At 43.7% G+C, this 25016-nt stretch overlaps 2 protein-coding genes across 5 annotated transcripts in view; one reads left to right on the top strand and one right to left on the bottom strand.

Annotated features, from left to right (window-relative positions):
• The window catches only part of IDUA (alpha-L-iduronidase), an 88458-nt gene that overhangs the window by 10288 nt on the left and 53154 nt on the right, over positions 1 to 25016 (top strand). The gene's annotated exons all lie outside the window — the stretch shown is intronic.
• On the bottom strand, positions 5064 to 23696 carry SLC26A1 (solute carrier family 26 member 1). Its single transcript, XM_090038972.1, has 3 exons — positions 23567 to 23696; positions 12518 to 13168; positions 5064 to 9638 (listed from the first exon to the last, which is right to left on the bottom strand). The coding sequence occupies exons 2-3, from the start codon at positions 13160 to 13162 to the stop codon at positions 8112 to 8114; spliced, it is 2172 nt and encodes a 723-aa protein (XP_089895098.1). The 5' UTR covers positions 13163 to 13168; positions 23567 to 23696; the 3' UTR covers positions 5064 to 8111.

Raw genomic sequence — 25016 nt, 5'->3', positions numbered from 1 at the left:
TGGCATGGACTGAGGGGTGCCTGACATGCTGTGCCCTGGTGCTGCTTGCCATGGTGCCCCAGGTGCACCTGCGAACCTGGCATAGGACCCTGAGCTTTGACAGTGTGCCTGGCAAGCCTGTGCTGTCCCACAACATCCACTGCCACCTGGAGGGGTACCTGTGCCTGAGCTACACATCCCTGCCCTCTGCAGCTTAGGATCACCGCAGACATCAATGTGTTCCTCCCTGTATGAGATTCCCATGCCTGCCTAGCTGAGTAGGTACCGGCTGCTCAATAAAGTTTTACACTGTCTCCCACCTACCTGCATGCTGTAGGGGAATGGGGCTTGGGGGAGTGCGGCCAAGTCGTGCTGGTTGGGGGCCGGGGGCAGGGGCCAGGAGAGCCCTCCCCCACAGTGCAGGGCTTACTAGGTGGGTGTGGCAGGCATGGACAGTGGCCCGAGTGTCCTTGCTGGTGGCAATGATGTGTGGCTCCTGGTGGTATCCTGGGGTGCATGGGTGAGGCACCTGGCTGCCTAGGCAGAGGCCCCCTCCAGGGAGGAGCTTGAGCTGCTGAGGATCAGTGGAGCTATGGCTGGCTTGGCCTCTTGGGCAGGCCTGCGCACCCAGAGCTGGCAGGGTAAGTGCTGGCCTGGGCTGCCAGAGCTGCTGGATGATGCTGGGGCAGAGACCATGGCAGGATGAGCGCCTGGTACCCCAAGGAGCCCTCCCCCACTAACACCTTGTCACCGCTGCCAGGCCACAGTGGAGGCTTAGACAGGCTGCCCTTGCTGGAGTACATGGCACAGCTTCAGCCAGGGTTCTGGGGCATAAGGATGTGATCGAGCTGCCGCATAAATGGCATGGACTTGTGAGCAGCCCCAAATGTCAGTTGTGGTTGGTGACAGTGATCCACTGTGCCTGCAAGGTCTTGATCTTTTTGCAGCACTGGTGCTCCAACTAGTTGTGCCTGCACTCCTGCATGCGGCCTCATACATGTGCGCATTGGTGTGCCTGCTGTGGGCAAACTAACTGGGGTCCTTTGCCTCGCCCCACAGTGAGTATCCTCCTGGGACCAGTTCCAGCTCCAGGAGGCAGTGTGTAGTGTTGGGGGATGATTCCAGCATGGCTCCCTCAATAGCCCACAGGGTATTGCCAGGCCTGGGCAGGTGCCTGCAGTGCTCAGTGCAACAGCACAGCATGGGACAGGCAGGCATGCTGTGGCTGGCCAGGGGCCACTGGAGTCTCCGCTGCATTTTAAAGGCCTGGGGCAGGAGAAGCTCCAAGCCCTGTGGCCCTGGGACTAGCCTAAGTGGTCCCCTGGTCTCGGGGCTGACTGATTTGCTCCTGGTTGGGATCTACATGTGTGTTACTGTGCACTAACTACTCTGCAGTTAATTTGCTACTTGCATTTGCAGGTAAAATATTAACTGCAGAGCAGACCAGTTTGCTGTGCAGTAAGCATGTGCATGTGTAGACAGGATACTTACTGTACAGTAAATTGGTCTAGGGTGGAGGATAGCATCCCATGTAGATGTGGTTTTTACCTTTTTAGTTTTTACCTTTTTTGTTTACTTTGGTTTCTCTTTCCTTCCTTCTGCTTTCCTTTGTGTACCCTGTATGAAGTCCTGGAGGGAGTGGGAGTGCCATATTCTGTCTCCCCTTCTTTTTCCCTTGATTCTTCCTCCCCTGCCCTTTTTTCTCCTCCATCCTTTGCTTCATCTTCCTCCTCTTCTTCTGGTAATCTTATTTCATGGTCCCTTTCTTGTAGAAGATCTCCTGAGGAATTTTGACTAGGTGTTCCTGGCTCAGTCTTTTGAGGTTTGGCCTCCCTGTCTTCTAGTTCTTCTACCGCTTCCCTGCTTGACCCTTCCCTTCTTATGGGTTAAGTGAGTAATTCGGCGCACATTCTAAAGAGGTGTCTTCTCTCTTTCAAAGATTACATTACACTGCTGAAGCCCCTGCTTTCAGCTCTGTTATGTGTTCTTTCCCTTCCCCCTCCTTCTCTTTCCCTACTCCCAGCTTCCTCTCCCGTTTCATCAGTAGGGGAAAGGAAGGGAGGTGCTGCAGTAGTGTGCAGTCCCTGTGTTCCATGAAATCAGGGGCTGAGCATTGTTGCTGTGGCTCTGGAGCTGCTTGAAAGCAGGGACTCCAAGCACACCAGCTGGTGAGCTCCCACAGCTCCCAGCACATGTGGGGCTGCAGCAGGTGATATGTTGGTGAGCAGTGAGAGCTCATTGTTCATGCAGTGCACAGCTAAAGCAGGGTGTGACCATGCTGCTGCACCTCCTCTGGGTCTGCTCCTGCCCATTAGTGATGATGTCACAAGCAAGTAGCATGGCCAATATATTGCTGTCTATCGTAGTCATGTTGGTCTAAGGAAATAGGCAGGCAAGATTCTTTGGCTAGATGTGATATATTTTATTTGACCAATTAAATAGTTGGAAAAAAATGTTCTTTGCAAGCTTTTGGGCACAAACACCTTTCTTCAGGCATGGAGAGAGTCTGTAAATGAATTGTGTGCCATGCATTAGCATTTTCATGGACCCGCATTTTGTATATTGTATTCTACCCAGGAGAGGACACAATTTACCAACAGGCTCTCTCTATGCCTGAAGAAAGGTGTTTGTGCCCAAAAGCTTGCAAAGAACAATTTTTCCAGCTATTTAATTGGTCTAATAAAAGATATTACATCTATGCAAAGAACCTTGTCTGAAATACATTGCTGTGCATTATGCCTCTTGCTGGCCTTTAGGGACTTCTCTACTGAAATACAAGGACTGTAATGAGAAGAGGCATGCAGCTGGTAATACAGGCCTTATGAATATCAGCTGGAGGAAGGGCATCCTGTGAGCTTGGGGATGGCAAAAGTTGATGGCATCCTTAGCCAGAACAGGAGGGGAGCTCTGAGTTTGGGGTGAACCTGATAGGGGAAGCAGGTGGGTCTCAGGAGGTGCAGAGCTCAGTAGAACCAGGAGGGGTGCTCTGCCTGCCTGGTGGATTTTATAAGCGGCTGGGGAGGTTGAGAGTAAGAAGAGGAGCAACCTGTGAGGATAGGGCAAGTGTCATGGAGTTAGTGAATATGAGTGAATTGGGAGAGGACAGCAGGATAGAGGGTAGTTAGGGCAGAGAGAAAAGAGTAAAGGACTGACAGAGGACTGTATCCTGTTTTGAGCCCTGTGGAGTTGTGTATCTGTGGTGTTCATTCTGAAGAGGTTCATGGTTAAAGATAAAAGAACAACCAACCATTTTTCTTTTTACTTTCGTGCCAGGTCATGGCACTACCCAGCAATTGCCTGCTCCACTCCTGACCAGGATCCCACTTTCTTTCATTTGAAAACACAGTGAACCTTTCATGGCTCAAGCAGAGTCCTCTAAAGCAGTGTTTTTCAACCTTTTAAGTATCAAGTACCCCCTAACTTCTGAAAATTTTAATAAGTACCCCAACACTCAATTTTCCAGGGGATTTTATACTTACAGACTAATGTGTGCTATATGTTGGAAGAAAGGTTGCTTAGACACGGCCATGATACGACAGACGTCTGATCTGGTGTGGGTAGGGTTGCTACCTTTTACACCAGGGGTGCTGAAGAATGTACCTGGGTTGAGGTGATGTTGGCCAAAGGTAGGAGGACTGAACCCAATGTCACAGAAAATGTGGCACACCAAATTATTGCTGGGGAATTTGAAGTGCCATGTAATGTGCTGTGCATCAAATTTTTCACCATAGTTTTGATAGGAAGAAGGGGTGAGAGAGAGAGGGAAGGAGGGCGAGAGAGAAGAGAGAGGGAAAGAGGGCAAGAGAGTGAGAGACAGGCAAGGATATAGGGTGAGAGAGAGAGTGAGACAGGGAAGTGGGGAGGGTGAAGCGAGAGAGGGAAGTGGGGGGAGAGAAGGGATAGGTACCAACCATAATTGTAGTGCAGGCAGGTGGTGTTGGCTGCTTCTGGGGCTGCTGCAGCAGGGGTTGGGGTGATGGGGAGAAGCAGAGGCCCATGGTGTGGTGAGATAAGTCTGTAGGGCAGGGGTTGGCAACCCCTGGAACATGTGTGCCAAGCATGGCACGCAAGGCCATTTTGCTTGGCACGCCACCACCAGCCCAGACTCTAGGCAGATGCTGCCAGCCATGGACCCGGAGCTGTTCCCAGCAGGTGGCTGGGAGGCTGCAAGCCCTGCTGCAAGCAGCCCGGGCTCTGTGGCTGGCAGCAGCTAGCCAGAGCCTGGATTGGCTGCAGCGAGGAGGCTGCAAAGGAGCTGCTCCAGGCTTCAGCAGGCTGTGACTCCGAGCAGATGATGCAGGGCGGGGCCCTGAGGCAGCGCAGCCCAGAAAAATCCTGTGCCACCACCGGCACCGGCACCGGACACCGCTTGTATCCAGCCTAGGCTCTGGGGCAGCTACAGCAAGCAGGCTGCAAACAGCTGCACCCGGGTCCGCAGCACCAGCATCAGCTCCATGCTGGTGGCGACTGCATGTGCGCCTCAGAGCACAGAGCGGCCTATCCTACCCTACAGGCAGGATCTGGCAGCAGCACAGGGCTTTTCCCCGTCTATGGCGGCAGTGGCGCTGGGGGTGGGGGCAGGCAGCAGCCCCCCTCCCATTACTGCAGCCTGCCCCAAGCACCAGGAAGAACCTGGTGCCACTGCCAGCCCTCCTGCCTGCAGTGAACTGAGCCCCGGGTAGGACAGGTTATGGCTCCAATCCCCACAGTGCAGGAGGGAGCAGGGCAGCGCCCTGTACCTCCTGCACTCTGGGGGTCTCGGTCTGCCCCTCCCCCCCCCCCCCAACCCCCAAAGCCCAGGCAGGATAAAAAAGAAAACCTATTTGCCTGTCGGCAGGGAGTACGCAGGTATCTGTGTGCCTGCCCTCCCCCTCCTGCAGCAGCCTTTGGCCAGCTTGAGGGTTGGGGGTGAGCAGCTGGATGTGAACCCAGCAGCGGCAGGGGGAGCAGCGGTGCTCCCTTGCTGTGGGGGTTTTCCATGCCCACATACCCCCTGCCTGTGTCTCATGTACCCCCAGGGGTACGTGAACCACAGGTTGAGAAGCTATGCTCTAAAGAAGGACACCACCATTAGGCAGGCAGTCTTCACAAACAAGCGAACTTTATTTTTAACTGAAAATAATACATTTTGTTTCATTTCCAGGCTGTATGACATACATAGTCTCAGTGATGGGGGTTCATTCTCTGACCAGATGGTTAGTTACCAACCCACATGCCCTCAGTAGCCAAGGGGCAGAACTTGCATAGAGATTTGGACCCATTATCCAGGCATACAGACCTGAAACAAGATATCCCTCCTTTGAACTGTAGCTATGAATAAGTAAGGTTAAATACATGACTTTTATACTAAACACAACACTTGAAAAAATATATATTCTAGGACACAAGAAAGAGTCCTAGTGTAAGAGGTATTAAAGATCTCATCTAAGTATTTATTAAGCCCCAATACTGAACCAACATGAAAGTAAAATCCCATCACTAGCCACTTCAGAGTCAGAAGACCCTATACCTATGTACAGTAAAAAAATAATAGATGAAGTTGCTTTTGGCATGTGAGTACTGTACATTTCCCAGTACACTAACATGTGAGTCAGTGCCCAAAAACACTTGGTGTAAGGAAACTCAGAATATAAATCGCTTCTAAAATCTCTAGTCAGTAGGCTTGTTTCATCAAAGCAGTGCTTCCTCCCACACCTGAGTTACCTCACTCAGATCTACTACGATGTACTTTTCATGGAAAGAAGGATGGAAGAGAGTTTACATTAAAAAGAGCCACCAGACTCCACAACCCCTTTCTAGCACATGTAATAAAAAGAGACCAAAAGGCCAGCTGCTTTTTCTTCTGACTGTAAGTTAGAACTCTGTCTTCTTTAAGTAATAACAAGACTTCTGGACTTTAGTTTTAAGACTTCCCTTATTTCTGCTCCATCTTTAAGACCAGATTAATTTCACAGGTTAGAACTCCATCTCTTACCTTTTTTTCCTCAGGTGCCAGTCCTAAGGCCTTAAGTCATTATAGCTTGATCTCCTATTCACTTATAGTGGTAGCCTGCTGCACTGTACAACTATATAGTGCAGGAGCAACTATGGCCCTGACCCCATAATGCTAGGCCTAATACAAGCGAAAGGGCTGATTCTTGCTGCCTAAGTGCCTGCACACTAAGACCACAAACCAGTGGCCAGCAGGGAGAACACAAGGTAGCAGCATGATGATGGTTAGCAGTGGGGACAGGAAACCAGCTCTTTAGTGGATCATGTTGTTAAATAGGCTTCATGGCAGAAAAACTTAAGTGGCATTGTAACACCACATTCATGCCAGTGTAACTGTTTCAAATGGGCCCACCTCTTTCATTCCAAGCTAGATTTTAGAGTTTCCTTGTTGCATTTTTTGCCCTCAGTTTTTTTCCATTTTTGTTTATTCCTCTCTGCATTGCACTCAGTCTGACAAAAATGATATGAACACATTATTGCAGTCAAATCTCTAGGTATTAAGCTCAAGACCTTCGTGACAGATGGTTCCATGGTGTCACAGAGTCAGACTGGTTAAACTAGTACTCCTCATTTTAAGTGGATGGGGATGCACCAGTGTCGCTGAGACTGAAATCTAAGCACTTCCCTTTTCTTAATACTGTTAAGTATTTTCTCACAGCAAATCTGAGTGTCATGGTCTTGCCTTTTGATGTGTCTGATTCATACAACCATGCAGGGACGGATCCAAGTGGGGCAGGATACAGTGGTGCAGTTTAATGTCGCCCCCTGCCTGCCCACCACCCCTCCCCACCACTTTGATTCCTGCTCCATCCAGAGTTTAAAACCAACTGTTTGACAGTGGTAGCAGCAGAAATGAGAGAGTCAGTTGAGGACCCGGCTCATTATACACCTGATTCCCGCTAAACCTTTCATTTTACAAGTGTTTATAACCTTATTTTTAATGATCTTTAATGGTTACACTAATAAAACTATTCTTTGTTCTGCAGTTCTGTTGTCTGTTAGCTGTTCCTGGTAATGTAACTCCTTTTTCACAACCTTTTCACTAATTTTACCTCTAGTTAGAACAAGAACTCAGGTGTGGAAATAACTTTCAATGAAGTACTAGATGCACTGTCAAGATGATCAAGGAAGCTCTGAAAGAGATGTACATTTAATTTTAATTATGACAGGACTAATGAAATGTCTTTTGATTGTTTTTGCCTAGATATGTTTTTGGTACATAATATATAATATAGCCAATTAATGCACATTCCAGTAAAATTATATTTGCTTTTGCTTCAATCTTAAATAATATAGCCTGAGGCTACTAGTATATTAGTAAAATGTCTAGTTTCTTTTTAACTGGGAAAAAATGTCTCATAGACAAGTAAGGCTGGAAGGGACCTCAAGAGGTCATCTGGTACAATCAGGGATCAAACTTGCAACCTTGATCTAACCAAATGAGCTAAATCTGTTGTGATAAATAGGATGATGTACTAGAGCAGAGGTCAGCAACATTTTTGAGCAGTGCCAAAAACAACCACAACCTCAACTTGTAAGATGTCAATGTGCTAGGGGCAGACAGTTGGGGAGCCAAGAGGGGCCAGTCTTTATTGTGACAGCATAGCCTTAGCCCCTTCCACCTCTAAGGGCAATCCCTTTCTACTGTGTTCTGGCCTAGGTAAAACTATTTGTTCAGAACTGGGGGGAGGGTGGATTTTATTTCCCCTTGCCACATGTTGTAACCTGGTTTTAAGGTTAAGATGAAGGCTGGTGTTGATGATTAAAGAGTAGAATACTTAGGCGCCTAAGTGGCATGCTGGATCTGGCCCCAGAGTACAAGTTTGTAGATCAAGGGAAAAGCACTTCCAGTCTGCCTTCCAGCACAATATATGTATTTTAAAGTGATAGTGCAGGTAGTAATTGAGTGCATCTCTGTTTCTTTCCATCGGTCCTCAATCCCATTATTAGTAATCTGCAACCTCACAGAGACTGTTCTGTGCTGGGTCCAACATGCTGCAGACATCCTCCTGAGACAGTGTCAACGAGGCAGATTGCTCCTGAGCAGCTAGTCAAGGGTCTGCCTTTTTTTATATGGGAATTACTTTAAACTGTCCCACTTATGTGGAAAGCAACATAGGAGAAACTATGGACCTTTCAGGCTAAACAGTGGAGTTGTCTGCCAAAGGTTTTCTGTCCCTTGCAAACTGCACGGCACTGTGTATGCTATGGAACAGCATTTCATGCATGTTTCTGTCATCCTTCTCAAAATACCCCCCTCTTTTCAGAGAGTCAATCACAGAGGGAGTGCAGCAAGCCAGGAGAATAGTGATGTTTAGTGCCCCATAGTCTTTCAATATTTCCTTCAGTGTGTTGACACCAGGTATGTCCAAAAATGAGAAGGAGGAACAGTCTATGATGATGGTCTGGAAATCAAGTTGTTTAGGGACCAAGTGTAAAGTTGTATCTGCCTGACTGAATCCATTAACATTTGTAGCTTGGTTTTCCTTCTGTAGATGCTCTTTTTCCCTCTTGTCCTGCTTCTTCCTTCTTGCAGCTTCCAGTGTAGGATCTAGCCCTGTCATTTTATAGAGAGACTTCACGAAAAAGTCTTTGTTTGCGTAGTAAAGTGGTGCCTCAAAACGGAATATTTTGACCTTTGGAACAGGGGAGAGATTTTCATATTCCTGGTCATTCTCATAAAAGACAGTGCTGGGGATCTGACTCAGCAGGGAAGTATGTGGCCGCTGAGTCCGACCAATGATGGACAGCATGGAAATGGCAACACCAACTAAAAGCCCAACTTCCGTGCTGATTAGGGCAGAGGAGAGCATAGTCACACACCAGACTACAGTGTCCACTTTGTTCAGGTAGTATCGCTGTGGCACGTCTTTGAACTTCCGAAGGGCTCCTCTGAGACTGACTATGATGATGCATGCCAAGACACACTTTTGCAAAGAATAAAACAGTGGTGCTAAGAACAGCAGGACCAGCAGCACTACCATGGCACTAACAACACTTGATACCTGTGTCTCACAGCCTGTAGAAGTTTTGACCAGAGTTTTTGCAAGAGCTGCACTGGTTGCAAAGGAATGGAAAAAAGATGGAATAATGTTGCAGAATGCTATAGCAAACATTTCCTGATTGGCTCTGATCGTATAGGCATATTTCTTGGCAAACATTTCTGATAAGGAGACTGTGAATGCAAAGCTAACGATAGCAAGAGGCACGGCATCTACAGCAACTCGAAACATTAGATTAAAACTTGGCACCTGGGGAGGAATGAATCCAGTTGGAATTGCACCTGAGACACTGGTTCCATAAACTTCATTCAGTTTCCCATAATGTGAAACCAGTGTGGCCACAACAATAATCACCAACTCTGTCGGAAGCGGGAATTTCAGTTTATGTTTGTATCGATCTCCCACTTCCTTAGCAGCGACCAGCACAACAATGCAAATAGTACTTGTTATTACATCACAGAGATTAGCCTGAGCAATATTTCGAAAAATATTAAACCAGGTCATTACAAGCATCCCAAGCCCTTGGCTGCGTGGGATTTTTATTCCAATAAGATACTTAACTTGAGCAGTTAAGATTGTTAAAGAAGCACCAGTTGCAAATCCATCCAGCATGGATTCTGAAAGGTATACAGATACAAAGCCAAGACGAAAGATTCCCATCAGGATCTGAAAGAAAAGCAAGAAGATGAAAAATAAATGATACTGCCCTAAAGAGGGAGAGCACTTGTAGGTAAAGAGTGCTTGACAGTTCTAATTCTTAAACCAGCAGGGAACTGTTGTTATTTCAGATCCATGTGTAAAATGTGTGAATTCCTTTTATCGCTTTGATATATCATGAACAAAAGAGATGAAAAAAGCAATTCTTGAAGTGGATCAAATTGAACTACATTAACTGGTATTAATTCAAAGCAGCTCACCTGAAGTGATGCATGCTTGTCTGAATTTATTCCAGTGTAAGGCAGGGAACTAGATCCTGAGTGCTTCTGTTATAGCCACAGCAAATTGTTATTTCACCTCTGCTGAAAGTAAAATAAAGCTTTGTCCCTATTGTGCCATGATAATTGTGAGGTTTCAACTCCAGCAAAAGTGGTATTTTATTGTCTTTAGCTAATCACTTTCAAGAAAAACTCTTCAAGTCTGAACTGTGTTTTTCTTTATAACTTTGACACCATACGCAGGTGCAATGATGTTGGATACCTCAGGATTTGAATGGTCTTTTGAGGTGTGTTCAAGCAGCCTCATCCCCAGAAGTACTGAGCATCTGTACTTCTCAAATCAGGAGTTTTTAAGTTGTCTGAAAGGGGCTGCCCAAGTAACACAGCTTAGAGCAGGGGTGGGCAAAATGCGGCCTGCCAGGCCATTCTATCCAGCCCATGGGGCCCCTAAAAAATTTAGAAAATTAATATTTATCTGCCCTGGGCTGACTGTCATGTGGCCCTCGATGGCTTGCCAAAACTCAGTAAGCCGCTCTCTGTCCAAAATAATTGCCTGCCCCTGGCTTAGAGGCTTACTGTAGTTGTGCTTGTAGCACTCCTGGAAGGTAGGACAGTGCTATTCTTCCTGTTTACAAAGGGGAGGTGAAATACAGGCTTGTACAAAGCTGCACAGAAGCCTTTAGTGGAACCGTGTTTCAGAGTCTCTGAAGTATGAAGCCAGTGGCCTAACTAACCATTGTCCCCTCCTTCCTCTAGTTGCTTTTGGACACTTAAGCCATGCTTTCTGTTTTGTTTTATACAGGGTATCAGGCATCCAGTTTTAATAAAAACTGTGACTATTTATTTCATCTTTTTAATTTAAGGTAGCTTCAAATGTAAGGAAATTAAAAGAAAAATGATAACCTAAGCTGCTCTTTTTATGTCCTTCTCACCCCCTTACTTTCGGTGAATCTGAGATAGCAAGTGGGTTAACAAGTATGAAACAATGTGCCCCTTGTCCTGTATAGCCACTCTCTGAAATGCAGGCTAGTGAATGAGCTTTCTTTTTTGTGCTTTCTGCATTCAAGCTCAAATTCTGTTGCCCAGTGCTGTGGTCGAATACAGTTGCTTTGAGTAATGTGTTACTTCACTGACCAGTACAGAGAAAGAGGAACTGTGCTATATCTGCATTCATAGCACGGAACTCATCCTTGCTAAGTGTGCTTAGGGAAATTTCATGCCTTGCTCTTGAGAAAGAATATGTGTGCGTGTGCACATGCACACCTCCAGAGGGACAGAGAGAGAGCATCTCTGTTCAGCTGGCCTCTCCATTCTGGATTGATGAAGACAGAAAAGAGTGTGACCATGGGGTAGAAGGCTCAGGTTTTTAATGTGCTGTTTTTCATACCACTGTGGCATGGTCTGAAGCATACATAGATCCTAAGACTTTAAGAAGTGTGCACTGCTGGAACCTAATGGAGATTAAATTTACATCACACTTTGAAGTGGTGTCTTCCTGTAACTCTTCTCTCCTGCCTCTCTAGAGTTCTAGTCCCAAAGACTTATTAACTCAGCAAAATTCAAACTTGAAGAAAGAGGATTAAATTGTTTCAAGTTTCCCTGTCCTTTATATATCCTTTTTGCACATTAATATCCGTGAACCTTTAATATGAGAGTAATATTGATCATATAATTGCACGAACAAGCTCTGGTGTTAGAGCACTTCACTCCAACTTACGCTTCACAGCTGTTCTGGGAGTCAGAACAGAAGTGCCACAGCCCCATGAGAAGCTGTGAATCAAAGTTGCTGGAGCTTTTAAACTGACTTTCTGGCACCTGGGAACTTCCCAGACAGTAGCAAAATGAAGGATGGATGACTGAGGCGTCAGCCCCAGGCATACGCTTAAAGAGAGGGCACAGGAACATCAGCCACCATCGCTGCTGGCTCAACGGCTGCCACAGCCTGCCTGTCCTCTGTTGCTACCATTGTCACCCAAGGCCAGAATGCTGTTGAACATCATGACCTGTGTCAGTAAAACTTCCATTAAAGCCAGTAGTAATTTTGGGTATGTTGAACTGCAGCAGTTGTCCCACAAAGGTGTACAGAAATTGGAAAGACCCCTGGGTCATCAAGTCCAGTTCTTGCTATTGTAGCCCTGGAATTCTTTTTTGTAAATTTAAACTTAAAGTTACTAGACAATAAAATCTATTTGCCTAACTTGGGGTTTTTTTTGTGGGGGGGTTGGTTTTGTTTGTTTGTTTGATTTTTTTTTTAAATATAAGCTTCGTAATATAGGGCCAGGAATCCTGAAAGAAAAATGTCAATCACCATTTCACTAAAATGAAGTGGGGAAAGTTTAACTGAAGTGAGAAGCATGGGGATGCACATAAGACCTTGCCTAGACTGCAGAACGACAGTGCTCAGCAGTGGCACTATCAAACCGGCTCTTCAGATACAGTGCCTCCTGCCTAACTAGAAGCAGTGTAGCCACATTGTGCACTGCTGAGGGCAGGCCCATTAACATGGGGTTGTTTATTTGTGGAGCGTCATAGCATGTTTGAGATTGCCACGCTATCTGGATGTTGCCTAAGACTTTCATATCCAACCCATTTACATAGGTAGCAACTTACTTGGTAAACTCCAGCCAGAAAGGTCAAAGCTGTAGCAATTCCGATGGCATAGCACTCTTTCCCACACTCCGCATTCAGCCCCGCAAAGGTAAGATTGAAGGCTGTTATGTTAGAATCATTTCTCTTCCATGGAGAGCTGTCACTGAAGGCTGGTGGAGCATCGTCATTCAGGTCAAACCCTGCCAAGAGCAGCTCTCGATCCACAACTTGTCCTACCATTAAGCTTATTAAGCTGAAAATGCCAACTGACACATGTCGGGAAGTGCCCATCAGGAAGTAAATTATGTTGGCAAAGAATGATGTGTAAAGGCTGTAAATGGGCTTCAGACCTGCTAGCAGGGAGTAGGCTATTGCTTGGGGAACTAAAATGATCCCAATCACTAACCCAGACATAATGTCCCCCCAGATGTACTCTTTGTAGGAGTACTTGGGAAGCCATCGTAGTACAGGGAAGAAATCTAGGACTGTGTTTTTCAGTCTCTGTGTTGTGCAGGAACAGCTCTTCCTCAGCTTGGCTTGGATAATTTCTTTCCTGTTTATCTTCGTGTGAACCTTTCTTTCCATTTGAAATGCAGATGCTGAACTGTCATCTATTTTGATGGCCTCTATTTGTCTTTCCATTTTCTGTGCATTCACTTCATGCATCGGTTCCTAAGATGTTAAAAAAATGGTAGTTAGCATCAGAGTTCTTGTGGTGTTAATACTTGTAAGTGTTCAGAGCTCCCAGAAGTTAAATACTGCACTAAATATTTCAGCACAAATACTTTCAACTTTTCAAATTTATTGCTGAAATTTGTTACTTTTAATTTCTTGTGTTCATAATAAAGTTTAAGTCAGCTGCTTAAAAGAATACCATGGGATCTGAGATCTAGAGTTGAACAACTCTAATAAAGAAAAGAGCTTCCAAATAACCAACAGTCTGTAAATTATCCAGCGGACACTCATAGGACTCAGATTTGTTTCACTAAGCAAAAACAGCTAAATTAATTGTCACTATTTTTAACACATAGTATATGTTAGATAGAATTCCATTTACCATTGTTGAGTGAAGTACATGCCGCACACTAGAATGGTCACGTATACTTGAATACTAAAATTTGAAATAAATATAAGGCTTCTTATACTAAATATTTTGAATTAGCATAGAGGAAATGGAACGTAGTTGTATTATGGGATATATGGGCCTTGATGTGGAAGCTATGCATAGAGTAGTAAGTTGTCACAGCAGATGTTCTCAACCTATGGGGAGAGGGTTCTGTTAATAGAAGTACTAAACCTGGAGGTAGTATACTAGTGTCAGGATACTGAGGTTTTAATATTTGTAGTGTCAGGGCATTTAATTTTTTAAATGTTTACTATACATTTAAATGTGCAACCTATGGTTCCTCCAACCTTAGCTATGTTTTCTGGAAAGTGATCTGTAATGCCAATTTTTTCTGACCTAGCTTTGCACTCCACCTGGTGGATGCAACCATGCTGACAGAAGAGTGCTTTTTCAGCTTATGTCATTTGGAAAGGTGGTGTTGGTTTTCTGTTGGCAAGTACCGCGTTGCATCTTTGCTAAGGGACTGCTGACATAGCTACATTGCCATAGCTGTAGCCAACAGAAGAACTATAGTTTAGACAAGCCCATACAAACAGATGGACAGTTAAAGTGGAATGCATAGGCTGGAAAATACCATGTATGTTATGCCAGGTGTCATTCCACTGAAAGACAGGCTACACAGGCTTTGCTATTCTTTTCTTCTGCACACACCTTTGATGAAAACAAGAGAGTATGGAATACCAAGTGAATCCTATGAAAAGTTGTATTTGTGTAAATGCATGTATAGATAGTGCACAATGACCACCCTCTTTTAGAATATCCTATGAAAACAAAGTATACAGAGTAGCCAGTGCTGTGCTTCTGCCCATGCCTGCCAGCCCCAGTCAGGGGCAGCGCACACAGCTTACCACCAAGGCTGCTCCTGGTGTGGCTGCAACCACCCGCATGCTACTCAGCTCCCCTCACCTCCAGGGGTGGCTCCTCCTCTTGCTCTTGTCTGTGTTGTGCCACTTCAGGTTGGCAGGAAGCTTCAGACAGGTGGCTCCTGCCCCAGTGCATAAGGCTCTGGCTTCAGCTCCTGACTGCCTTCTACCCACTCAGCCCCCTGCAGGTAGCAGCTCATTGCACTGGGCAGGTAGAGTGGGTGAAAGGCAGCTGAAACCAGAACCTTGCTCACTGGGGCAGGAGCCACCTGGCTGAAGCTTCCTCCCCACCCAGAGCAGCACAGCATGAACAAGAGCAGGAGAAGGAGCCACCCCTTGTGGTAAGGGGAGCTGAGCAGCACCCAGGTGGCTGCAGATGCACTGGGAGTAAGCTGTGTGAGTGGGCTGGAGTGCGGCACAGCTTGCCCTGGGTGGGAGTGGGCAAGACTCAGCCCCACTCAGTAGAGCACTGTAGAGGCAGCTGTAGACTGCATGGCCTGGGCAAGCTCTTTTAAATATTCGCCCTGCCCCTTCTTCCCTCCCCTCACCCCAGGCTGGCTCCCAGAACCTAGCGCCCAAGCAGTTCCCCCCACACACACATGCACACATGCCCCCTTACACCTCCCCCCAACACCCTCACCCATAGGGCAGGGATGTGCAGGGAATGAATCATGGCTCTGCCGCAGGCCCCAGCCCACACTGTCACCACCCCATGATCCTGGCCTTGCCTACCCATCTACTCCTGAACATCGCTTCCTGTCTGCCTGCAGCCCCATATGGAGTTTTAGTGAGTTGCTGGGGGGAAGGGATGGTGCTGATCTGATCCACAAAACAACTCATCAAAACTCCCTATGTTATGTGGCCCCTGGGCCCAAATAATTGCCTTCCCCTGGTTGAAATCAACAAATAAAAAACTTTGTTCTGAATAACTGATTTAATCTTTTGGTTTGTACTTTTTGATTTTTTAAAAGGAAAGGTCCTTATTTTTTTGTATAACCACTTAATATGCTTATTTGCAAACAAATGTGGCCTAAACTTTGTATCTATTTCTTTTTGATAAACTGGAGGCTATACTATACCTATTTGCACAATTATTGAAGCAATTATAAAGCTTCATAAGAAATATCTATTTAGTCTGTTAAGTTTTACAATTTTTTATTTTCATATTTACTCACATACTATACACACTCTTTCCTCAAAACTTAACTTTCCAGAATTGGGGTGTGTGTCTTAAGAAGAAAAGCTAATCTTTTTTTATTTGTCCAAAATACAAGTACTTCATTTTGATTCTTCCTCCACCCAAAGATTAAAGCCAAGTGCCTGGCAGCAGTAGTGGCATTTCTATTCAGGAAGCTTAATGATTTATTTGTTTGTTGCTCTTCATTCCACTGGTATTAATGACCACCTCTCCTGTTTCATGGTCTTGATGTTCCACTAATCAGGTTAACCTTTCTTTTGCAGTCTGTTAGCTACTCCTGGCCTCTTTTCTCCTATGTCACGGCCTAACAGATTGTTTTTAGCTTATTTCAGATTTGTAGATCTACACATGGAGACTAGTCTTCAGTTTTAATTTCTGTTTGAGCAGGGAAGTGAGGTTGAGTGAACTAAAGTATATGCTCTGTCCCTGTTCGATGCAACCATAACTTTAGAAATATCTTTTTTTTCATTCTGCTCTCCCCCAAGCAAGATACATGTCTTATTTGTGGGTGTGTGGTATGTGAGAAAATAGTGTGTATTTACTGTATTGTATTACACAATACATTTATTATTCACTAGATGATGGGTTTTTAATTCTGAATTTTTATCAGACTGCATTTGGATGAAAAATGTAATTAAAAACATAGCAAGCCAGCATTTTAGAATAGTTTTCTAAATAAAAATAATCTCAAATATACTAAATAAATGCTATACGACAGAATATATTTTTGCATTTAAACCTGATTTTTTAATGAAGGACGTATTAACTGTAATAAGTAAACAGGCCATTTTTTTTGTTACCTTGGGTCAGATTTTCAAAAGTATTTAAGGCCCTAAACATGGAGTTAGATTTCCAGCAGGGTTTGGAAAAACACCTATGAAAACTAGGTACTTAGTCTGCTTAAATGTTCTTGCAGCCACACTATACATGTAACTGCATATTTAAAGACATAAATACTTTTAAAAACCAGAATTAGTACATCTCACCCCATCCCATCTGGTTTTAAGTTTGTAAATTGGAAAGGGAAAACAAGATTTCCTTATTTTTTATTCTAAATCAGTCTCAATTTTCAGTGAATTAGTCCAATGAAATAAAAATCCCTGCACTTACTAGTTAAACTGAAAATAAAAGTAATTAAAAAAAAGGTTTCCTATACAAGGGAAAATGAAAATATTTACATTTGAAAAACTACAAATACCAGTATGTGCTCCATCAAGATAGAAAATAAATGTTCTGGCTTGATTTACTTGCTGGCTATCAGGAGTGTGAAAAAAGTCATGCCTCCTAACTAATATAGCTATGATGGCAAAACCTTAATATACATATACAGTTCTGCTGGCTGGGCATTGGTATAAGACATATCAGCCAAAGAAATCTTTGGAGTATAAGCTTCATGGATGATACATGGAAGCAATCCCTTACTTAATCCAACACATTGTGAGGTGTTTCTCCCCTGTTCTGTATCATGTTAAAAAGTAGTATCCTTTAACATATGAAAACTTATGGAGGGTTCGCGGATGAAAAAAATTTAAAAATTGTTTAAATCATTTTAATAGATAGTACATTTGGGTCTTAACATAAGCTGCTGTCATGTCTGATTTCATTTTTAAATAGGTTTTTTTTTTAAATAAAACTGGATTTAAGTTATATACAAGTGAATAATTTTTATCATTGGGGTTGTATTGAATAAAAATGAAGGTCAACCATGTATCTCTCCAGGAAATTCTGAGCTATTTTTATTTCAATGATGCAAAATAAAATAATCACAACTTTCTGTGCAATTGTCCAGTAAGGCTGATCCTTATTTTTTCTTTATACAATCCATCCTATATTTAGATTAAAACATACTGAGCTGTTACACTAAGCAAGATTGTACTGGTCAGCAAATTGCTCGGGGCAAATGAATCTTTGCATATGAATGGAAGGAAGACAAAAAACCACATACAGTACAAAACTAATTCAGATTAAAGAGTATATGATCAATATTGGCTAAATAATGAATAGTCTGGAATTACAAATTTCAGTTTTAAAATGCAGGAGAAAATATACGTGTACGTCTTCTTACCTAAATTACTTCTGAAAATGCAAGGATTGGACAGAATACAAGTTCCATCCAACTTCATACAGCCAAGGGAATGCAGTCAGTCAGTCTATAAGTAATATAGTGGCTTTTTTTGAGTACTTACAGACTGGTGGGCAGTGCCATCATCAAATGGATGCTTTTGATAGGCTGACATAAAAGACTAAATCAGGACCCACAGACTAGGCTCAAACATTTCAAATGTACTTCTATTCCTGCTTACCTAAAAGGTTGTTTACTGAAAAGCAGCATATGGTACTTAGGTAAAAACACTAAATGGGCAATGGTTATATAAGAACAGTTATGTACAGTACTCTGTCTGAAGGATAATTATAGCTTCTGATAGCTGGTATATTTTATGTAAGTTATCTGAAACTTCATGAAACAGTCTTGAGTACATACGGTGATTACAGGTCATTTTGATTACTTTGTATTTTTTGAATGCTGGAGATGTAGCTAGTTAGAAAAGGCAGTAGTAACTTTTAAATAATCAAAACTCTGATGATTTAAAATATAAGTAACTTAATCAGTTGTACTTATATATTTAAACTGGAGGAATGGGTCCTCTGTGTGCTGGGTGAGTATAAAATGGATTTGGATACTAAGATGAGATTTTTTTTTAAACGATTGATTATTAGTTAGTGTTTATTTAGAAAAGATTAGCATTTTTCCTGCTGGGCTAGGGAAGTTTTGAATAGCCATGTGGGTATGCCAGTTATAAGTCACCGCCTCAGAAATTTGGAATTAGTAGTCTCCATTTGTGCTAAGCAGTTCTTACAAGTTGTAAGCGTATAAACAACATATTTGTAATCATTGCAGGATTTTAATGACTGTTTTGGATATAGTGAAGTCATCCCCAAGAAGAGAAGAGATAAGTTGCCAGAAAAATAGTGCTTAACCATGTAACTTCTAATAAATGGGCTCTCTTTTTGGCCCTCCCACCTAAATGTTTTATTTGTAATGTGACTGTTGCATGTATCGCGAGTGAGCAAACATGGTTAAAAGCAATAAGTTGTTCTCATTGTACCCTAATAAGGTTTCCACTCCACTGCTACTGATTCTTTTATTCACACTTTTGTAAATATAGCTATAGCTTTGCTGCACCCTCCACAAGAGTCACTCCAGACTTACCTAGTATAGGAAACATTGGGATATGGCCCACTGTATTTCCTAACCAAGGCAGTTGGATCCTGCTGCAGCATTGTTAAAAATCAGCAGTTGTTTAAAAATCATGTCAGGCCCTCAAAATCGTGAGGTTGGCTTAAAAACCATTAAATTTGAATAACTGCATAATTACATGTAGCATTTAACAAATGAGTTAATATGCACATACTAATCACCATATATGCATACATGCAATATCACTGATTATGATAAATAGCTTAGGTTGTTATTAATTGGTTTCTTGTCTTTCAGCATTCTCATTTTTCAAGTTTTTCTCCACCACTAGAAGGACAAGAAATTTCAATTTTAAAACAAGAGTTAAGCTTCTAAGGGAAGGATTAACCCAACCTCAAGAGCTGCCACTTTAAGGAAAATCCCAAATGTTGTCAGTAAGATCTGGCAACACTTCCATTGTTTTAATGCTAAATTGTTAATTTGTCATGTGCATTGCAGACACTGGACTGGTTTATCTTGTGGGCTAAAAATACAGTTAGAAACTTCAGCTGCAAGAAAAGACTATTCAAACCAACAACTCTATTTCCTAATTGGCCTCACTCCCACCTTCCTTCCTGTCTTTTCACTAAGCCCTTGAATTGACCCAAAAAAACACTCTGAAAGAGGGGAGACATTCAAAGGACCAAAGTTAGCTGGGTTTCTGCTGCCAGAAACCTTAGTGAACAATCATGATAGGTTACTACAGGTGAGAGGCATCTTGTCTCCGGCTGAGGGATCAGCACCATGCAGAAAGCTCTGCTTCAGCTCATCCCACCACAGGATCTGAAACTGTTTCCTTCTAGTTGGAAACCTAGAGAAGGAGATGCTGGATTGGTACTTTTCTTCCATAACGAAACTACTAAAGTGATTCAGTCAGTCCTGTAAGCAGAAAAATTTTACCTGTCCATCATACCCTGTGAATTTGGTCAACAGCATGCATATAACTAATATGGCACTAGTGATTGCACTGGTATGGCACTAGTGACAGCAGCAGAGTAAGATCTTTCAAACAGTGAGAGCTGTCATGCTGCTTCTAGCACTGGGTTCATCTACATGTGCAAATGTTGCTGGACGGGTTTACTGCAGACTAATTTAATCCAGAATAAATCTACCCTGAGCAGGCATCTACACAAGTGAGCATTTGGGAGTAGATTTGCTCCCAATGGGAGCAGCCTGGAGAGGGCTGCTCCCACCTGACTCTACCACTTTGAAGCCTCCAGATGGAGCTCTAAGCTAGCCCAGGGGCTGGGAGGGAGCACAGGGCCAGGAGATTGCCCCCTGCCCCTGAGAGCTGCCTGGTACCAGGGCAGGCTCCTGTGACAGAGCCCAGGTGGGGGCAATATCCCTCTAACCTGGCAGCAGGGAGCTCCTGGCCCCTTCTCCATGATTGCTGAGCTGGGGCCGGGAACTCCCTGCTGCTGGGGCAGGGGGACATTGTCCCCACCCAGGCTTTGCCATGGGAGCCTGCCCTGGCAGCAGGCAGCTCTCAGAGGCAAGGAGCAATCTCCCACCCCCTGCTCTTGGTCAGCCATCTACACATTCTTTACTGCGCAGTAACTGCTGTAATTACTGCTCAGTAAGGGTCTGCATATGTAGACAGTGATGCTCTACTGTGCAGTAAAGCATCTCATGTAGACATGCCCAATATGTGTGTAGCTGCATAGTTGGATATACTGGTATTTAGTAATTAGAGGCCTAATTACATAGATATTTAGAGGCCATAGCAGAAATGCTCACAGTGTGGCTGTCAGATTCCAGTTAATATCCAAATTCTGCTAAATACCTTGACACTAGGACGTGAAAAGGAAGGAGGTAAACAACCATACTCAGATTTGTGGTTTCCCCCTTTTTTTGTGATGTAAAGAGCAAAACAGACAGTAGTGATAAGCATTCTAAATCAGCAAAGTATGTTTTAAGTGCTTAACTGTTATGGTCACTTGTCCTTTCCTGTTATCATCACTTGTACTTTCCTGTTAATAGTCTTTCAGCAGCTCTGTTGCTGTCTACATGAAAGAAACCTCTTGTCATTCCCCCAGAGCCTGGCTGGATGCTGCCCTTCCAAGAGACTCAGGTGGGATGGTTTGGGGGAGGGAGCCTTCTCCACCTCCTGGCCCCTCCTGGCTGGGGTATTGGAGGAAGCTGGGCCAGAGGGAAGCTCCCTTCCCTCCCCCCTGCCTGAGCCTCTTGACAGTGGCGGGTGCTGGCCCAGCTTTGCTGTGGCTAGGGCAGGGGGGCCATGGAATGGAACTCTCTCACCTCACGAGACTAGCCCAGCTCCCCCAAATACCAAGCCAGGGTATTTGGGGTGGGGGGCAGTGGGGCTCTGTTCCACCCCACCCCCCAAACCTGAGCCAGCAGCTGTGTGTTGCTACTGTCAAGAGGCTCTGGCAGGGGGTGGGGGCAGGGAGCCCCCCCACCTCAGTGGCCCCCTCCTAGGTATCCTGGCTCGGGTACTGGTGTGGGGGGTGGAGTTGGACTGCGTCAGTGAGGTTGGGGGAGGAGGGCACTGTTTCCCAGTCTCTTGACAGCAGCAGCACATGGCTGGTGGTTCAGCTTTGCTGCGGCCGGAGCTGGTGAGCGGCTGTGGGTGTAATGGAGCCCCTTCACCCTGCAGGTCTGGGCTGTCTCTCCCCAAGACCTAGCAGGAGTAGTTTCCCCCACCCCTATCCCCTCCCACCTTATTTCTTCCTCCACGACTGCACAAGGACACTCTCCTCTCTGACAGCCCCACAAACGTGCATGGGACACTGGCAGAATCTCCTGCACTTAACCCTTGCAGGGAACCTGAACAGAAGCTACCTAAGGTGCTTCACTCTGGAGCGCCTTCAGCTAATAGTTGATTTAATGAGGGTTAATTTTTTCCATGATAAGCCATTTTTAAAGTTCTGTAGCTGTGAACATGTTATGTCATGGCTGTAGAGTGCTTTCAGGGGCCTTAGTGCACAAAAAATGTAACTTGTATAAGCATCCTTAATGTACATGGGGTGAGAGCAAAATGAAATTTCATTAACCAGAACCAGAACATTGACCAAACAGAATTTTGTTGAATGGTGCAGAGTTTGGACAGAACCTAGGCTAGCTTTCTTTGTATATGAAAATCATTCAACACTGCTCGGTTTATTTGGTTTGTACTTCTAGGAGGGAGTGGCAGCTTCATGCAGTTTTCTTTTGAGTTTCAGGATTATTTGGATTTGAAAACCAAAATAAAACTCTTAGGTTATGAATTTACGTGACTCAAAGAGCTAGAAGGTTGCTAGAAATCTTCTATAATTTAAAACAGCCCTTAATGAAGAGTCATTTTCAGAGTAAAAGGTGACTGTAATGCTCTGAGTTTCTTTCTAATTAAAATGTTCTCAGTTTACAAGTAAACATGTTTTGCTTATTTTAGTGTCAATTCTGCAAATTTAACCTAGGAATTAGAAGATGGGTTGGGTCTTTTCCAGTCACAGTCGGTAAATGTAAACTGATATTTACTCAAAGTATACTTAGTCCACTAGAAATGCATCCTTAAGCGTAAAGATTCTGCAGCTCGTAATTCTTATGCAGTTGCAGGGTTGCTGGCAAGCCAGAGCCGAACCCAGTTAACAATCCTACTAGATGGTGTCTTGTATACCACTTAATACCATGTCCATCATCATGTTATTTGATCACCCTCTAGAATAATAGTTCTCAACCTTTTTAGATTCATGGCACCCCTCATTGCCTAAGGTATCCCTCAAGGCACCCCTCAGAAAATGCTAGCTCTTAGCTCTCACTTGTTTTTTGACTACAGAAAAATAATCAAGCAATTGTTTTATTGCAAGGAACTCAAACACAGCAAGTCAGAATGCTTTTGGCACTTTGGAATCCTGTTTGAAATCTCTGGGGTTTATATTGTGAATCCTGTATAGGTGCTAATATTGAGCTGCACCCCATGGCAACCTTAAAACGATATCATGGTCTCCTAGTTGAGAATCATTGCCCTGGAAGTATAGTAACTTTTGTAACTAACCACATTTATTCTCCAGTGCTAACAGCTCTAAGAGATAGTAGATGGAAGCCACTTGTCAGTATTTTACCTTGCAGCTAAAATAAGGTGAGAAGGATTAACTGCTAGCTAAGCTAAATTTGTTTAGTAAGCATTGTAGTTGTAAGTCACAAGTCACCTGTTGTTAGATGCCTATTTACAAGGCTGTGCTGCTTCCCTTGGCATTTGTAGAGGCAAATGTAAACATTTATTTCTTACCCCCCTTCTAATTGGGCACAAGCACCAGAATAACTTGAATTTTTTCCAGGTTATGATAAATATTCCTGAAGAAGCCCTTGTCAGTTCTCAGCACATGATTGGTTCAGACTTTGAATAATGAAAGATATCTCAGAGATCCAAATGAATAAGACTACTTCTTAGCACAGGCTAATTCTAAATAAAAGCTGTCCATTACAAGTTCTTTCTTAAGGCCTGTTTTTTATGATACTGATTACATAGCAGGAGATCACAGGCCATTAATAGTATTTATGAAGGCTTCTATGAAATTGCCAACCTTGTTTTCTTGAAGATAACTTGGAACACTGACATAGCATAAAAAGTTACACAGAATGGCCTCAATTTTCAGATATATTCTGTATCTTTACAAATTACTTCAGAAAAAAAATTAAAAATTCTTACCTGAATTGTTTTGTGAGATGAGTTTTCAGCACAAAGCTTTCAATTTTTATCTGTTGAAATGAATGAAAGTCTTCAGTAAAACCTTAAGAATATTTAACAATACATTCCTTAATTATAAGTGATTTTTCAAATCTCTCCTTGGCCAAACTGTAAGTATTCATTTATACCTTTACATAACTTGTAAGCTTATGCTGTGAAGTTTGAGTGGTGGAATTTAAATAATGCTCAGATTATTGATTAACAGTTGATGATCCAAAAATTATGCTGAGCTCAAGTCGGACTATCACTGAACTTTGAACACACTTCCTAGTTCAGTGTTTTTCTGCTTTATGCATCTTTGGCTAACACTGGCTTTTGACTTTGTATGTTTGATGAATGAGAATGAAGGACTGGTTCAAGGTCAGGTGCATTTTGGCAGTGTCTGGAAGGGTAATAAAGTTGCCTTTTTGGTTAGTTCTTAAGGTAGGATACTAGGAGGTGAAGGTTACACCATATCACTAATGGCTAAACTTTTACAAAATGGATGCAGTGAAGTTTAGAAGACTCTGCAGCAAGGGCCATTGTTTGTACAGTGTTTGTAGTGCCAAATCTTGTTTAATTCTGGTCCACTAGTGTTCTTGTTTTGCCTATGAGTGTTACAAAAATAAATATGAAGACTTATCTACCAGCCCAGGATGTTACTTGATTCTTAATGTTTGTTACGGCAGTGTTTCCTAATAGGAACTGAGCTGGATTCACAGGGCTCCAATGGACATGTGCGGAGCCTGCTCTGACATGCTGGAAATCCAGAGCATTGGAATAGACTCGATTAATCAAGTCTGCTGGAGCACGGAAATTGGCACGCTCCGGCAGCCTTCCACGTTACACGTACAAGCATCCCTGCATGTGTCTGCGCTGAAAAATAGCAGTGGGGTGCTTTGAAATAAAACATGTTCAATGAGCTTTAGTTCAAAGCGCCCTGCCACCATTTTTTCAGCACGGGGATGCAGATACACAAGATACATGGGTGCTTTTAATTAGTGCAGCTTGGTAATTAAAGTGCTGAGTACCACGTCCCAGAGCACATGTAAAATGCCCACAATGCCTGGCCTTATTGCTTTTGAGCCAGCATCTTACCAGACTGTCCCCCAGTTGACCCTATGTTTAAAATAGAGCCAATGATATTGACTTCCTGGGTAAAGCACTGAGAGATCTACTGATGAGAAGTGCTAAAGAAGAGTGAGGAACTATCAGTCAGTATTATTCTAAAATGAAGAGAGAATCTCAAATGGGAGGTAGAAAACACTTAGATTAAAAAGCCATGACATTGGATACCAGAGGAAGAGGTGCATGATGGAGTCCCTGCACAGTCACCATACTTAGCCCCTGGGGATCCAAGGTGGGGTAGGGAATGAAGGGAGATAACATGTTTCACCTAGGTCAGTGATTTTCAAATTGTGTTCCATGATAC

This window comes from Crocodylus siamensis, chromosome 3 (genome assembly GCF_052110815.1).
Source record: "Crocodylus siamensis isolate JL-2025a chromosome 3, ASM5211081v1, whole genome shotgun sequence".
NCBI classification, from domain to species: Eukaryota; Metazoa; Chordata; order Crocodylia; family Crocodylidae; genus Crocodylus; species Crocodylus siamensis.
The sequence above is the reverse complement of the archived record's forward strand: the minus strand, read 5'-3'. Positions and strand labels throughout refer to the sequence as shown.